General features: G+C 47.9%; 2 protein-coding genes across 2 annotated transcripts in view; both read left to right on the top strand.

The window, feature by feature from the left end:
- Positions 1–930, top strand: part of MYO1A (myosin IA) — a gene marked incomplete at its 5' end in the record, with an annotated part of 31,665 nt that extends 30,735 nt beyond the window's left edge. The window contains one exon of the mRNA XM_081058979.1: positions 691–930. The remainder of the gene's footprint in view (positions 1–690) is intronic.
- A 4,433-nt stretch (positions 931–5,363) lies between these two features.
- Positions 5,364–13,113, top strand: ZBTB39 (zinc finger and BTB domain containing 39). The gene is made up of 2 exons (XM_081058585.1): positions 5,364–5,509; positions 7,029–13,113. Exon 2 carries the CDS (start codon positions 7,073–7,075, stop codon positions 9,206–9,208), a length of 2,136 nt encoding a protein of 711 aa, XP_080914711.1. The 5' UTR covers positions 5,364–5,509; positions 7,029–7,072; the 3' UTR covers positions 9,209–13,113.
- The last annotated feature ends 912 nt before the right edge of the window (positions 13,114–14,025 follow it).

Below are 14,025 nucleotides of genomic sequence, written 5' to 3'. Positions count from 1 at the left end.
CATCGGCCGTAAAGATAATTACAGTGTAATTTTGCCATAGTATTTTATACAAACAGCAGAAACAAGTGCATTGTGGAAATCTACTTTTACTGCTTGCTGGCGAATCCAGGCTCTTTCAGAGGCCCATAATTGCAGCCTTCATAATCTCACCACTGATGGAGCATTCTCAACCTGTTAGGTGCCAGGGAGAATAGGACATAAGGTCCCTGGTGGCTGGCATTTAAAAGAGATTAGACGGGATGAATCAACAAAGATCATTGTATCATCTTATTTCATTCAGATGAAATTGCTGAAAAAGGCCTTCTGGGGTTTCTGGAAAGAGGAGGAAGGACTGGGTGAGGCTGGGGGAGCGTTGGCACCAGGGCGCAGTGGACGGGGCTGTGTGTGTGCCTGGCTCATGCAGATGCTAGGATGAGTTGAACTTTGTCGCTACGTCTTTTGCATAGTGCTTAACAGAACACGTGCACAGGTGTTTATAAGTGAATGGGAAATACACAGCTGGGAAGGTACAGACACCTGCAGCTGTGAGAATTCAGTCCTCTAGTTAAACACCGAGGGATAGCTGAGACTTCCATTCTCTCCCCTTCTCCCTTATAGGTGCCCCCCCTTCTCCCCGTGCTCCCCTAGCCCGTGGTCGGTGGGAGTTTTACAGGATAGAAGATGTGATTTCCTTTCTTTGGTTCTCAGCAGTGCACGTCTGGAGTCCTGGGCTGCGTCGTGAAGACACCCTGTCGCCCTCTCTGAACCCCCAGGTGCATGCGCTCCTACTTCCCTTTCGCTTCCCAGCCTTGTAACACTCTCGTGCTTTGACTCCTTCCCCATCCCTCTACCCCATCGGGATGTAGAAACTGTTCAGTGGGCATCTCCTGTCCCAGCTGGCATTGACTGTAGATTCCCCTGGTCCCCTCAACAATAAAGGATTTTTATGTATGCTCTAGAGTCATGTATTTTGTTGGTGGGTGGGGTTTTCTTTTTCTCTTGCTTGACTCTTCCAGCTACATCATACACACATACATATATATGATATGCACACATATACACATATATCATATGTAAATGGAAGTATCTTTATTTTACCCACATGAATTTTCCCAACAGTGCCTTACTCAGTGCTCCATACAATTAGCATCAGGAGATTTATTTAGTGATTAAAAGCATAAATAAATGAATTTGGAAGATGGTTTCTAGCACTCAAAAAAGTTCACAGACTAGTTTCAGATAAAGAAAAAACATATTCTGAAGGACTTGTCTGTATTTCTAGGATGGGCCTGTGAGATATTAATCCCTGAATGTAACTCTACTTAGAGAAGGGAGGTGGGGATCAAGGCTGTGCAAAGACCCAGCCACAGAGGAGTATGCCTCTCTAGCACTGTATCATTATTCTGTCCCCAAATGTCAAGAATGGGTCCTGCAATGGCTCATGGGGATGAGATGGTGACCCATATACAGTGTTTACAGTCTAGCAGGGCCATGGACGAGAAAATAACTCTTGATCTTGCTAGGATGGGAAATGGACAGAGAAGTTACTGTAGTAGCTGAGAAAGAAGGGAGCAGATGTTTTCAGTGTTAACTGGTCACTTGAGTTATTATAAAGGGGAAACATTTATTTCAGACTCTTCTATAATGCACTGTTACCAGCTCCCGTAACACTGGTCTAGTAGTTCACAGTATATGTAAGCCACTTAACTGAGGTGTGTATGGGTGTTTTCGTTAATCTGATGTGCCAACTATCACAGCCCACTGATCTCAAAGGGAGTTCTGTACCCTGATGGAACAGCTTGGGAAATCCTCAGGTTCTCTATCTTAGACCAGTGCAGGGACCTCGGCCAAGTCCCTCAACCACCCTGATACAAGTCAATATTCAGCTCTCCCAAGGAAGTATAAAGACAGGACCATGGAGCCAGAGGCCCTTCCTGCAATTCTTTCAACATAGTGAAAGTTCTCTCTTCCCAGAACTTGACTGGGGCAACTTTGCACCCACAGTGTATGTTAGGGCTGAGAAAAAGGGCGAGCTCACCTCAGTACCCTTGGTGTCAGATGAATTGCTAGAGGTCAAAGAATGCCCTCACCCCAGATCATTAAGCCTTTTCCAGTGAGTCATCTTGTTGGCTTTTCAAAATTATCTATTTAGAGGGTTTAAAAGTAGGGTATCTTTTGCAGAATCTGGGGAATTTATTTGGGTCATGAAAGCTTCAAGAGTTGGTTCTGCTCAAACTTGGGAGACTGGCATGTGTGCTGAGACGACACACTTTGCCAAGTAGGAGCATAAATGCAGAAAGGTCGCTCTCTGGTGGGACTGATAAAAATTGCAGTATTGAGGATTCTAAGAAAAATAAAGACACATTTTAAATCAGATTCCGTTTTTGTACTTGGAGAATGTGTGAAGGAATCCTGGCTCTCCTCTTCCTGTTACAAAGAAGTTGATGCCTAAGGATACCTGGTCAACAAGACTGGATTCAAGGCCCTTCTCCATTCAGCTTTGTGTATGTGTGCTATTGTGATTGCATGATTTATTTTAAAAAAGACTTCAGTATTAAAGGTTCTGGACTCAATTCCCACATGTGTGGAGTGGGAGTTTTCCACACACCAAGCAATGCTCTGACACTATCTACTCAGAGATGGTATCAGATACTATGAATTGAGGGCTCATTCTGACAAGACTCTAACCTCAGATGCCAATTCAGGCCCAGCTTCTTACCTATGCTTTTGACTGACAGGCTACATATTGGAGGTTCCCATGACCTGCTTCCTGGGTTCAATTAATTTGCTAGAGTGTCTCACAGAACTCAGGAAACCCAATTACTCACTAGATAACCTGTTTATTATAAAAGGACACAACTCAGGAATAGCCAGAGGGAAGAGCTGCATAGGGCCAGGTATGGGGCAAGGGGTGTGGAGCTTCCGCGCTCTCTTTGAATACCCAACTCTCCTTTCCCGGAGTCTCCAAGTGTTCACCAACCTGGGAACTTGCTGAACTTTTGGTTTTTATGGAGGCTTCATTAAATAGGCATTGAGAAATCGAGTGAAGAAATAAAATGGAATCACTATAGTCAAGCTGCTAAATTACTAAAGTAGGTTGAGGCATGAGGAAACAATTTTAGTCTTGTTTTAACTAGGCTGGGCACTTAAATTTTTTAACTTTCCAGTCCCGTATATACACCGAACCTCCAAATAACCCTCTGATGACCCCCTGAAGGACTAAGTTTACATATCCAGACCACCTGACACATCCATTATCCAGACTAACAGTTATCTAGAGGATTACCATCTTGAACCAATCCAGAGGCTAAGAACACCAGACTGATTCCTCTCAAGAATGTACTCTTTACTATAAGAACCCTTAGCTTTTCTTTCTTCTTTAGAACACTCTGGGTACTGCCTAGTTGTGTTTCTGGTTTGCAAACCGTAAGACCCTTAAATAAATCTTCATCATTTATTTCTAGCCAAAGCCTCCAGACTCTTTTTTATTTCATTGACAGCGTGATTGATTAAATCATTGACCATTGATGATTAATTCAACTTCCAGGCTCTCTTCCTCCTTCACTGGAGGTCAGGGGATTGAGACCGAAAATTCCAACCCTCTAATCAAAAGTTTGGTTCTCCTGGCAACCAACCCCCATCTTAGGTGTGGTCCAAAAGTCATTTATTTACATAACAACAGACACCTTCATGATTCTCAATCACTTAGGAAATTTTTAGGAGCTCTGTGCCAGAAATGGAGATGAAGATCATACAAACACAGGCAGACCTTGGAGATATAGCGTGTTAGGTTCCAGACCACTGCAATAAAGTAAATATTGCAATAAAGCGAGGCACAAAACTTTTTTGGTTTCCCAGTGCATATAAAAGTTACGTTTACACTATACTATAGCCTATTAAGTGTGCAATAGCATTATGTCTAAAAAACGCAATGTACATAGTGTAATTAAAAAATGCTTTATTGATAAAAAATGCTAATCATCATCTAAGCCTGTTAGAAAACTGGTGCTGATAGACTTACTTGATGCAAGGGTGCCACTGTTAGAAAGATAAAATTAAACTAAGTAAATTTCAGATCAAATTGGCTTTATTCAACCATTCATGATCAGGCAATCAATCCCATGTTTTTCTATTTGCTACAATAGAAAGGAGCTCCGAAGGGCTGTAGAAAAGGAAAGAGGTGGGACAAGGAAGTTATTTAGCAAAGAGTGGATTGTTTCAGGCAAGGTCACCTTCCTCTGAGGGCCAACAGGGTTTTATTAGGCAGATTACCTCACTAGTGCTGACCAGGAAAATTCCAGACTGACTGGTTAAGGTTACATTCCTGAGAGAGGCTGAAACTGCAATTAGGTTAGGTATTAAGTCTTTGTTTGGTAATATGGCTCAGCACAAGTGACTCCATTTTGGGCCTGTTGTCTCTTTTTAAATAGATGGAAGGCAGTTGGTTAAAAAGATTGAACAACAGCCTCCAGACTGTTGCCAAGTCTTGCAGCCTAATGTCTCAGAGTCATGCTGGAGGTTTGGAGTATATTCATTGCCCAATGTTCTACTTCAGGAGCGCTTGGCCATCTCACCCAGCTGTAGGGGCTGGGCCTGTCATTGAAACATGTATCAGTCTCCAACTGACCCATGAGAGAGAGCTAAATGAGACTGCCTGACCCCAAACAAGATCAGGTCGTATGGCTGTTTTTACATCTCCTTGCTAATAAATATTACATGTTCGGCAGCATTTAATATTATGCTTGCTTTTGGTGTAATCTACCATCAGTTAGTAAGGTTGTGGAAAAGGGGACACACAATCTCCCAAATTCATCAAAATAACTCATTATTGCTGAACAGCCAAACTGGCTTAGATCAGTTGGCATCATCCGGTCTGTCCCCTTTTTCCCATTCATCCATCCAGCAATTACTGAACTGTAGCATGTGCCTGCCTTGGGGGTTTGTGCCTGACTGCCCTCTATCATCTGCCAGTGGGTGAGATAGGAGAGAGGCTCAAACAGAAGGGTCCTGGAGACTAAGGGGTTCTTATGTATTGAAGAGGGAGGGAGAGAGAACAGGAGAGGCGAGGAGAGCTTAGAGTTGGCAATAGGGTTTTTCACTTCTCCAGGTACCAGGACGAGGAGGAAGTGGTTGGAGTGCTTCAGAAAAGCCAGAACTGGGCGGGGTGGTGGTGGTGGTGGTGGTGGTAACGTCGCAGGGCCGCGCGCGGGATCTGGGGAGCGGGCCCCAGGCTTGGTGGCTTGTCACCCCTCCCGCCTCGCTCCCGTCCCCGCCATGGGGGGGCGCTGCCTCCTCCCGGGCGGCGGGGGACGCTGAGGTCCAGCGGCGGGGGGCGCTGCCTCCTCCGGGACGGCGGGGGGCGCTGCGGGCCGGGCGACGGGGGCGGCCCGGGCCGGTGCGGCGAGCGGCGCGGCGGATGGAGAGTCTGGCCGCGGCCGGCGGCGCCGCCTCCTCGTCGGGCCGGGCACGGCGGGCCGGGGCCTTTGTGTGAGGCGGCGGCGGCGATGGTGCTCGGGCCCCGCGGAGCCGGGTAAGCGCGGCCGGGCAGAGGGCTGTCCCTGGCCGAGGCCCGACCTCCGTCCCGTCCTTTCTCTCGCTCCCGCTGTGTTCCTTCCAGCCCGCTCCCCTGGGCCGGACCCGTCCTCCCCGCCGTGCGCCGACCCCGGATGGCCCCGCCGCGGATGCCTGGCTCCCCGCCGGCCCCGCGCCTCCCTCCCCCCTCCGGAGTCTCCCAGGCAGTCGCCGGTCTTTGGGGATGTACCGGTGCGCTCGGTGCCCTCCCGATGGAGTGCCCAGCCGGATCCAGCGCCCTTCTTCCCGGATGCGACCTTCCAGAGGGGGGACTGCGGCGCCGCGGGATTGTTGGGGTGCCTTCTCGGAAGTTCGGAACCTGCCTCCCTCTTACTCCCCACTCAGACTTACTAGTGCCCGCACCTGCTGACCGTTGATATGTAGCCATCAGGGCTCGGGAGATGCTGGGCTGGTACCCAAACAATGCTCAGAAGCTTCCTGGGCCCCCCAAAAGTTGGGAATTCCTAGAATCGTGAGGTGGAGAAGGGGGCTGTGTTACGCAGGGCGAGTAGTGAGACAGGACGAGAATGCAGTTAACTTACTTCTTTAGGCTTGTAGGACTCGAAAAAGGGAAAAAGTGGTATCGAGCGAGCCTTTTAGGAGTCTTACCTATATAATTTGATGCGTCAGGATTTACTTGATGCGTTCTTATGGCATCAAGTAAATCTCTTAGTTCTGGTCGACATAAGCATAAACCCCAGAAAGGGTGGTAAAAAGAAATAAAGCGTAAAGCAATATTAAGTACTACAGTTGTGTTCTTTGCTTTACTCCTTTGGGCTCTGAAGTGTTTTAACTTCTGAATGGCTCTGGGTTGTGAAAAGATAAAAGTAGGCAGGTAGCACAGGTAGGGAGAGACGGGAACTCAAGAATGAGCACAAGATTTATTTAGAGACAGAAAGGACACAGTAATGATAGAGAACTAAAAGGTGGAGTGGCGCATCTTAGCTTTTCCTCAGTAGCTAATGGAACTTTGATAATTGTGTTCAAGTATGTATATGGCATTTGGCATCGTAAGGGAAGAGAATATACTCAACGAGATAGGAAAGCCTGTATTCAGGAGGAAATGAGGAAATTAATGTGAGAAAGATTTGAGCCTGTTGCTCTGGAAATGAAGTATGAGATTGTGTCTGAGACGATATTTCTGGCTGGATACCTCCATGGCACTAGCTTCTGTCCAACCAGGCCTACAACCTGTCTCACTGACTCTTAAAGACTAGGTTATCAGATCAGTACTCTCGGATTTTGTCATAACTCTGTATTTGGGTATATACAAGGAGAGAGGTCATTCATTGTCCCATCATTTTTGCTGTCCTTGCCCCTGGCAGAATGGAGCAGCTTTCCATGTCTGTTCACTCCTGACCCCTCAACTTGGGGCTTAGAAACAAACACTCAGACTGACGGTATTTTCTCCTGCAGAGTGCCTCACTTGCAGGGATGTGTTTGGCCATCCAACTTTTTTTCTTTTTTGCTGTCCACAGATTAACTGTGCTGATAAGAAGGCAACTTCATAGGAGCTGCTAAGATGGGCATGAGGATCAAACTGCAAAGCACCAACCACCCCAACAACCTGCTGAAGGAACTCAACAAGTGCCGGCTCTCGGAGACCATGTGCGATGTCACCATTGTGGTGGGGAGCCGCTCCTTCCCAGCCCACAAAGCTGTGCTGGCCTGTGCGGCTGGCTACTTCCAGAACCTCTTCCTAAATACTGGGCTCGATGCTGCCAGGACCTATGTGGTGGATTTCATTACCCCCGCCAACTTTGAGAAGATTCTGAGCTTTGTCTACACATCGGAGCTCTTCACGGACCTCATCAACGTTGGGGTCATCTACGAGGTAGCTGAGCGTCTGGGTATGGAGGACCTCCTCCGGGCCTGTCACTCCACCTTTCCTGACTTGGAGAGCACTGCTGTGGCCAAGCCCCTGACCAACACCAGTGAGAGCCACTCCAGCTCCCTGAATTGTAGCTCAGCAGAACCTGCCCATCCCCTTGGAGAACTCCGGGGTGCTGGGGAACACTTTGGTCCTGATAGGAACTATGTCTTACCTAGTGATGCTGGAGGAAGCTATAAAGAGGAAGAGAGAAATGTTTCTAGTGACACTAACCATAGCCTGCCTCAGCCTCAGCAGCCACTGCCACCAAAGACAGAAGACCGTGATACTCCTGCTCCTTTCACGTCTGTACCTAATATGGTGACTCAGCCCGTCCTAGGCACTGTCAGCATGGGCATCCAAACGAGCACAAGCTCCTGCCAGCCATACAAAGTTCAGAGCAATGGAGACTTCAGTAAAAACAGCTTCTTCCCCCCTGACAATGCAATAGACATTACCACTGGGACCAACTCCTGTCTGAGCAATAGTGACCACTCCAAAGATGCAGGCTTTGGGCAGATGGATGAGCTCCAGCTGGAGGACCTGGGGGACGGTGACTTGCAGTTTGAAGACCCCTCCGAGGAGATAGGCACAGCAGAGGAGGTGATTGAGTTGAGTGACGACAGTGAGGATGAGCTGACTTTTGAAGAGAATGACAGCCGAGAGAATAAGGCCATGCCCTGCCAGGTGTGCAAGAAAGTTCTAGAGCCCAATATTCAACTGATCCGACAGCATGCTCGGGACCATGTGGACCTGCTGACAGGCAACTGCAAGGTCTGTGAGACCCACTTTCAGGACAGAAACTCCCGGGTGACTCACGTTCTGTCCCACATTGGTATTTTCCTCTTCTCCTGTGACATGTGTGAAACCAAGTTCTTTACCCAGTGGCAGCTGACCCTTCACCGACGGGATGGAATATTTGAGAACAACATCATTGTCCACCCCAATGATCCCCTACCTGGGAAGCTGGGTCTGTTTTCAGGCGCAGCCTCCACAGAGCTGAAATGTGCTGCCTGTGGGAAGGCATTGGCCAAAGATTTCCATGTGGTCCGGGGCCACATCCTTGACCATCTAAACTTGAAGGGCCAGGCCTGCAGTGTCTGTGACCAGCGCCACCTCAACCTCTGCAGCCTCATGTGGCACACTCTCTCCCATCTCGGCATTTCAGTTTTCTCCTGCTCTGTCTGTGCAAACAGCTTTGTGGACTTGCATCTCCTCGAGAAGCACATGGCTGTGCACCAAAGCCTGGAAGACGCCCTCTTCCGCTGCCACTTGTGCAGCCAGAGCTTTAAGTCGGAGGCTGCCTATCGCTACCACGTCAGCCAGCACAAATGCAACAGTGGCCTTGACCCGCGGCCTGGTTTTGGGCTACAGCACCCAGCTCTCCAGAAGCGGAAGCTGCCAGCAGAGGATTTCCTGAGTGAGGAGCTCGCTCTGCAGGGCCAACCTGGAAACAGCAAGTACAGCTGCAAGGTCTGTGGCAAAAGATTTGCCCACACAAGCGAGTTTAACTACCACCGGCGGATCCACACGGGCGAGAAACCATACCAGTGCAAGGTGTGCCACAAGTTTTTCCGAGGCCGCTCAACTATCAAGTGCCACCTGAAGACGCACTCAGGGGCCCTCATGTACCGCTGCACGGTCTGTGGCCACTATAGCTCCACTCTCAACCTCATGAGTAAGCACGTTGGCGTGCACAAAGGCAGCCTCCCGCCCGACTTCACCATTGAGCAGACCTTCATGTACATTATCCATTCCAAAGAGGCTGAAAAGAACCCTGACAGCTGACTGGGTCCCAGCAGAGCCGGGGGGGTCTCCCAGGTGGCAGCCAGGATGTTGATTTTCTAATGGCTGTTGGTCTCTCCCCAGCTGAAGTTACAATTTTGCCTTGTTAGGAATTCTGTCTTGTGTTTAAAGAAGGAAAAGAAGAAATAGCACATGAGCTGTTACTGTTTTTGAGAAGCAACGGCCCTATCACGTTTACCTCCTTACCGATTCTTGCCCTGGAGGGCTGTGTTTTTGGTTCTTTTGAGGCTGGTCTTGGGATCTCGTCAGGCAGGTGCCTACTAGGTCCCCTTCCCCAGCTTCTTGAGTTTTAGTTTACTGATCGGTTTTATGCTGCTAAGAATCCAACCAACAGCCTCACTGGATAGAGGGGGTGCAGAGAGGTTTTCACTGTGGGTATTACTGCCAGACTTCCAACTGGGATAACCAGCTATGAGAGAGATTTGGGGAATGTGGTCATTCAGAAAAGACCAGTCAGCGAGGCAGCTCACCTCAGGTTCCAGGCCCAGCCCTCAGCAGGGAAAGGTGTCAGGAATGGAGGTGCCTGCTGTTCCATGGCTCTGATCTGCTGACTGGACAGTAAAATCTTTTGGCAGCTAGATCCAGACTGGGGACTAAGCTTTCTATTTAGGTTAGAAAGCTTTGGGATGAATCCTTGCCAGCCGTAAGTCCTGCAGTGCCATCAGAAGTACCAGCCTGGATGGATAGACAGGGAGGTTTCTGTTTTCCTCCTCAGTTCCAAAGAAACATGATATGGAGTGATGGCCCAGGACATCAGGCCTTCCCTGACAAGGAGCCATTTTGATATAGTCGTCTGTTATCTGGCTGCCTCCATGGACCTTGAGTTTCTTGATAGAGAGGTGGGGATGTCTCTGACAGCAGCAGCCTTGCCTTAATTTATGTGCAGTCTCCCACTTAGAAGTGTGTTTGGCTTATGGTGTAGATGAGAAGACCCCACGAGGTGGTGGAGTAGTGGATATGAGCCCTTTCAGGATTAAAGGGACCAAGTAACTGGTGGCATGTAGTGGGATGTGTGTTCTGTCTATCCCAGTTGGGTAACCTGTTGTTTACTTTGTGCAACTGGGCAGGAGCTTTGGCAGCTCACCTTTGACCTGCTGGAATTTATCCTGATCTGTCTTTGCATTTCCGCCAGGGGGTGCTATCGGTTGGGAGCTGGTTCAGACCCTCCGTAGGTGGCTGGGAAATGTGTCTGCCTGGTCCACGGGGCTGATTGGTTTTGTTCTTAGTTGGCTTTTGAGGGGTCTTGCCCAAAGAAGGCTGGAGGGAGAGGGCCCTCAATCTCGTAGACTCACTAGGTGGCACCTCAGTAACTCATACTACCTCACCTGCTCAGGCGAGCTGTGGAAGTCCCTGGCCTCGGCCCTGACACTGCCCCTGTGGGACTCAGCAGCACTGCGGGCTGTTTCACAGCGAGTGGTTTTAATTAACAAACAACGCCTTTTTGGATGTTAATATTTATTTATTTTTATTTTTGTATACATATTACCCAGCATCTCTTTTGGATAAGAGACTTCAGGAAAATGAGTTTCTCTCCAGCATGGAGCCATATTCCAGGGGACAATCCTGGCCAGAGATTTGGGAAATCGGCTAGAACTGGGGGAGAATATGTCAAGCTTTTAAACAAACAAATTCTTTTCTTTATCTCCAGATAGTCTCTTGCAGAATAAAGCCAGGGAACTCTTTAGGTAATAAATGTAAATTCTAGAAAGTTGGGGCCTGTTAAATTCCTAGGCCTTTCATTCTCCTTCCATCCTGTGATGGAATAGATTGGGGACTGAGTTGAGGGGATCAAGTCACACGAAGGACCTGTTTTGCACATTTTCTCATTCTTCCTAAACTTGGAAAGTTATAGGAAGTCATACAGGCAAACCCTGTTGGACCTGCTGCCTCTCTCTAGCCCGAAACTGTTAAAGCCTCTGAATTGGAGTGCATGGCTCTCCGGTGGGGTGACCATTACATGAGGGACTTGTACAAATGGCCACCTTTCACCATCTACACCCACCTTGTTAAATGTTCCTTTGGGAATTCTTATCAGGAAAGCAGTACTGAGACTTCATCCCTGACCAGTTTCTCCCTCTGTCTCCCACAATGACCATTAGAAATTTAAGAAGGAAAATGTGTAAAAGACTACCCTCAAGTGTTAAGCTTCTCAAGCCTGAATGATTCCTCCCAGACTGTTGGTGAGGACTGATTTTTGAATGGCCAGATTTAAGAGAGGTGGTACTTACTGGAACCCAACCAGATAGCTGAGAATGGATCAGTATGCTGGAGAAACCATTTTCCTAAACAGAGGGTGTCATGGATGCTGGTTAGTGTGTATACTTAACCTGAAACTGTGAAGTGTTCCCTTTTTTGCCAGTAAACCAAAAAGCAAATCCTTGAAACTTTGCCCCTGAAACACTAAAAAAACCCTGCACCTCCCTGATCCTCCTGAGGCCAAGTGGTTGTTCAGGTTGGCACAGCTGGTTGCAGTTAGACATGTAGCAGGTTCAGCAGTCATGAGGCTCAATGACCAAACCCTGTTTCTCCACGTGTCCCCCAGATTCACACCTGAGCCCTCCCTCTGTTTGGAGTCATGTTTACTTCCTCGTCTTCTCACTCACCCTTTTCTGAAATGTTTTACTTGAAACTCTATTGTGGCAAAGGGCACTCTAGGATCCCCGGGGGAAGGTATTCGTTTTATTTTGAGTTTTTATTTTGTCAATCTTCTGTTTATTTGAATTTGTTGCACCCTCTGCCCTGGAGCCCAGTTTAGTACCGTCTCCTGCTGTATTGTTCTGAGGTTCTGTTTGACCCTTGAATGTCTTATCTTCTCCCTTTTCCTCCTGTTTCTTGTTCTGTACCCTGGACCGACTACATAATTGGCAGTGCCCTTTGTTTAAAAAATTAAGAATTTCAAGATGGCAACTATAGAGCATTAAACCAAGCATGAGGCCATTCCCAATCTGTTTCCCGAGGGGAGGGTAATACTTGTATGGCACACTAGGGTAAACAGCAGAGGCTACATGTGGCCAGAGGAGGGGATCAGGGTCCTAGCTGTCTTGGGACCCGCTGATGACTCCCTGATGCCACAGCACCCACTGAGAAGCTCTGCGTTACCCTCATATTTAATCCTACATTTTAAGATTCCACGGGTTCTCCATAGTTCACGTTAGTTGGGAAGAAAGGAGTTGGGGGTGGGGTCTGGTCCAGGTGACCCCTAAGAACCAGAAAATGGGTAAAAGTTCTTTTTGACTTCTGTTCTGATCTGTCAGCAAGCACCCTTTTGTTTCCAGGACAAGCCTTTGGGCTTAAATACCTTCTCCCCAGTCAGGTTTTGCTACTGATAAGTTTTCTTTCTCTTCTGACCTCCTGCTGTGCCCTATTTTCCCAGACTACTCAACTGTGGAAGTGAATTTAAATCCCTTTATGGATGGACACTGATTTTGTTGGCACGAAAGGAGGCGTCTGTGCCCATCTGGGAGTCTCTACACATCCATTTTCCTAAAACCTGCACGAATGAGTCAGGAAGCAGGGCACACAGCATTCGTGTCAGTGTGATTCCTTGCCATAAACTTTACATCAGGATGGAAATAAAACTTTGGATTTCCGTGTTTCTTTAACACCCTTCCCGTGTCCAGTCCACCCTCCCCTCCCACCTCTACTAGCTAAAGTCTCTTACGAAATGGAGAAGAGTTGTTGACGTCTAACTCCTTCCATTAAATTAATAAGTACTGACCTCCTAATATTTAAGTGTTTACTATCTATTGCTGTAAAGTTTTGTATATTTTGTAAACTTTTCCCCCCAAATAGTAGATGTCTAAAATCGTTGTACATCTGATTTTTTTATATTCCATTGTTCGGCACAAAGTGTGGTTTTTTATTTAGAATAAAAAAAGGAAATTGGATACGGGAGTTCTTTTCCTATTTACCGTGATCATGCTCATCCCTGGAGTTGAGACTATGTGGGCTGTCATCCCTTCAGTAGCAGTATTCTTTCAGGTAGTATATTTTCCTTTCCTGTAGCTGGAATTCCCCAGGGTTAACTTGTTGACCTGTGTCAACATGGTCAATGACCCAACCTTTTCAGGGAGACATCCCTGAGGGAAATCTTCTGTTGGCCCAGAGAGTGCAGTGGACCTCTGGTAAATGTCTGTTTGGACTCAAGATTTGGCCACAAATTGTCTTGCCAGTGCCACTTAATTCCCTGTGACATGGTGTGTTGGAGTGGAGACAGGCAGATGAAACACCGGAGATGGAAGTTTGGCATAATTTCCTGTTGAAGTTATGGTGTGATGTGGTCCGTTTGGTCTCAGAGCACATTGCAGCGGGCCTGGCTCCCATCCCTGCTCAGTACATGCTGAGCAGTGAGCACAGCCAGTTCCCTCCTTCCAAGGCCCAGGAAGTATTCATGCTGCCAGGGTGGTGACTGGTTGATGATTTTGGGGAAGTGGCCAAGATCTGAGGGAACCTGGGATGTGGCATGTAAAATTAGGTTTCCTTTATGAAACTTCTCAAACCCAAGTCAGAGGAGGCGGTGATAAGGGGCATTGGATGTTGGCTTGGTTTCTATGTGGGCACAAGGGAGGAAAGTCTTTTTAATGCATTTCCTGCATTGTTAGGTTAAGCCCTTAACTGCAACCCCAGGTCACAATCCAGACTTTCCTGGTTGAAAAAGCCTTCAGCTCTGTGCCACTGAGCAGCTAATGGTAGCTTAAGACCCTTTGAGGTTTGGGCCCAGTGAGCAGGGGTACTGTAGATACAGGTTTCCCCCCCATGCTCCTGACAAACGGGTACATACAACATTGGTACATACACAT

The sequence above is a fragment of the Rhinolophus hipposideros genome (assembly GCF_964194185.1).
Source record: "Rhinolophus hipposideros genome assembly, chromosome: 9".
Classification (NCBI taxonomy): Eukaryota; Metazoa; Chordata; class Mammalia; order Chiroptera; family Rhinolophidae; genus Rhinolophus; species Rhinolophus hipposideros.
This window is presented reverse-complemented; position numbering and strand designations above follow the sequence as displayed.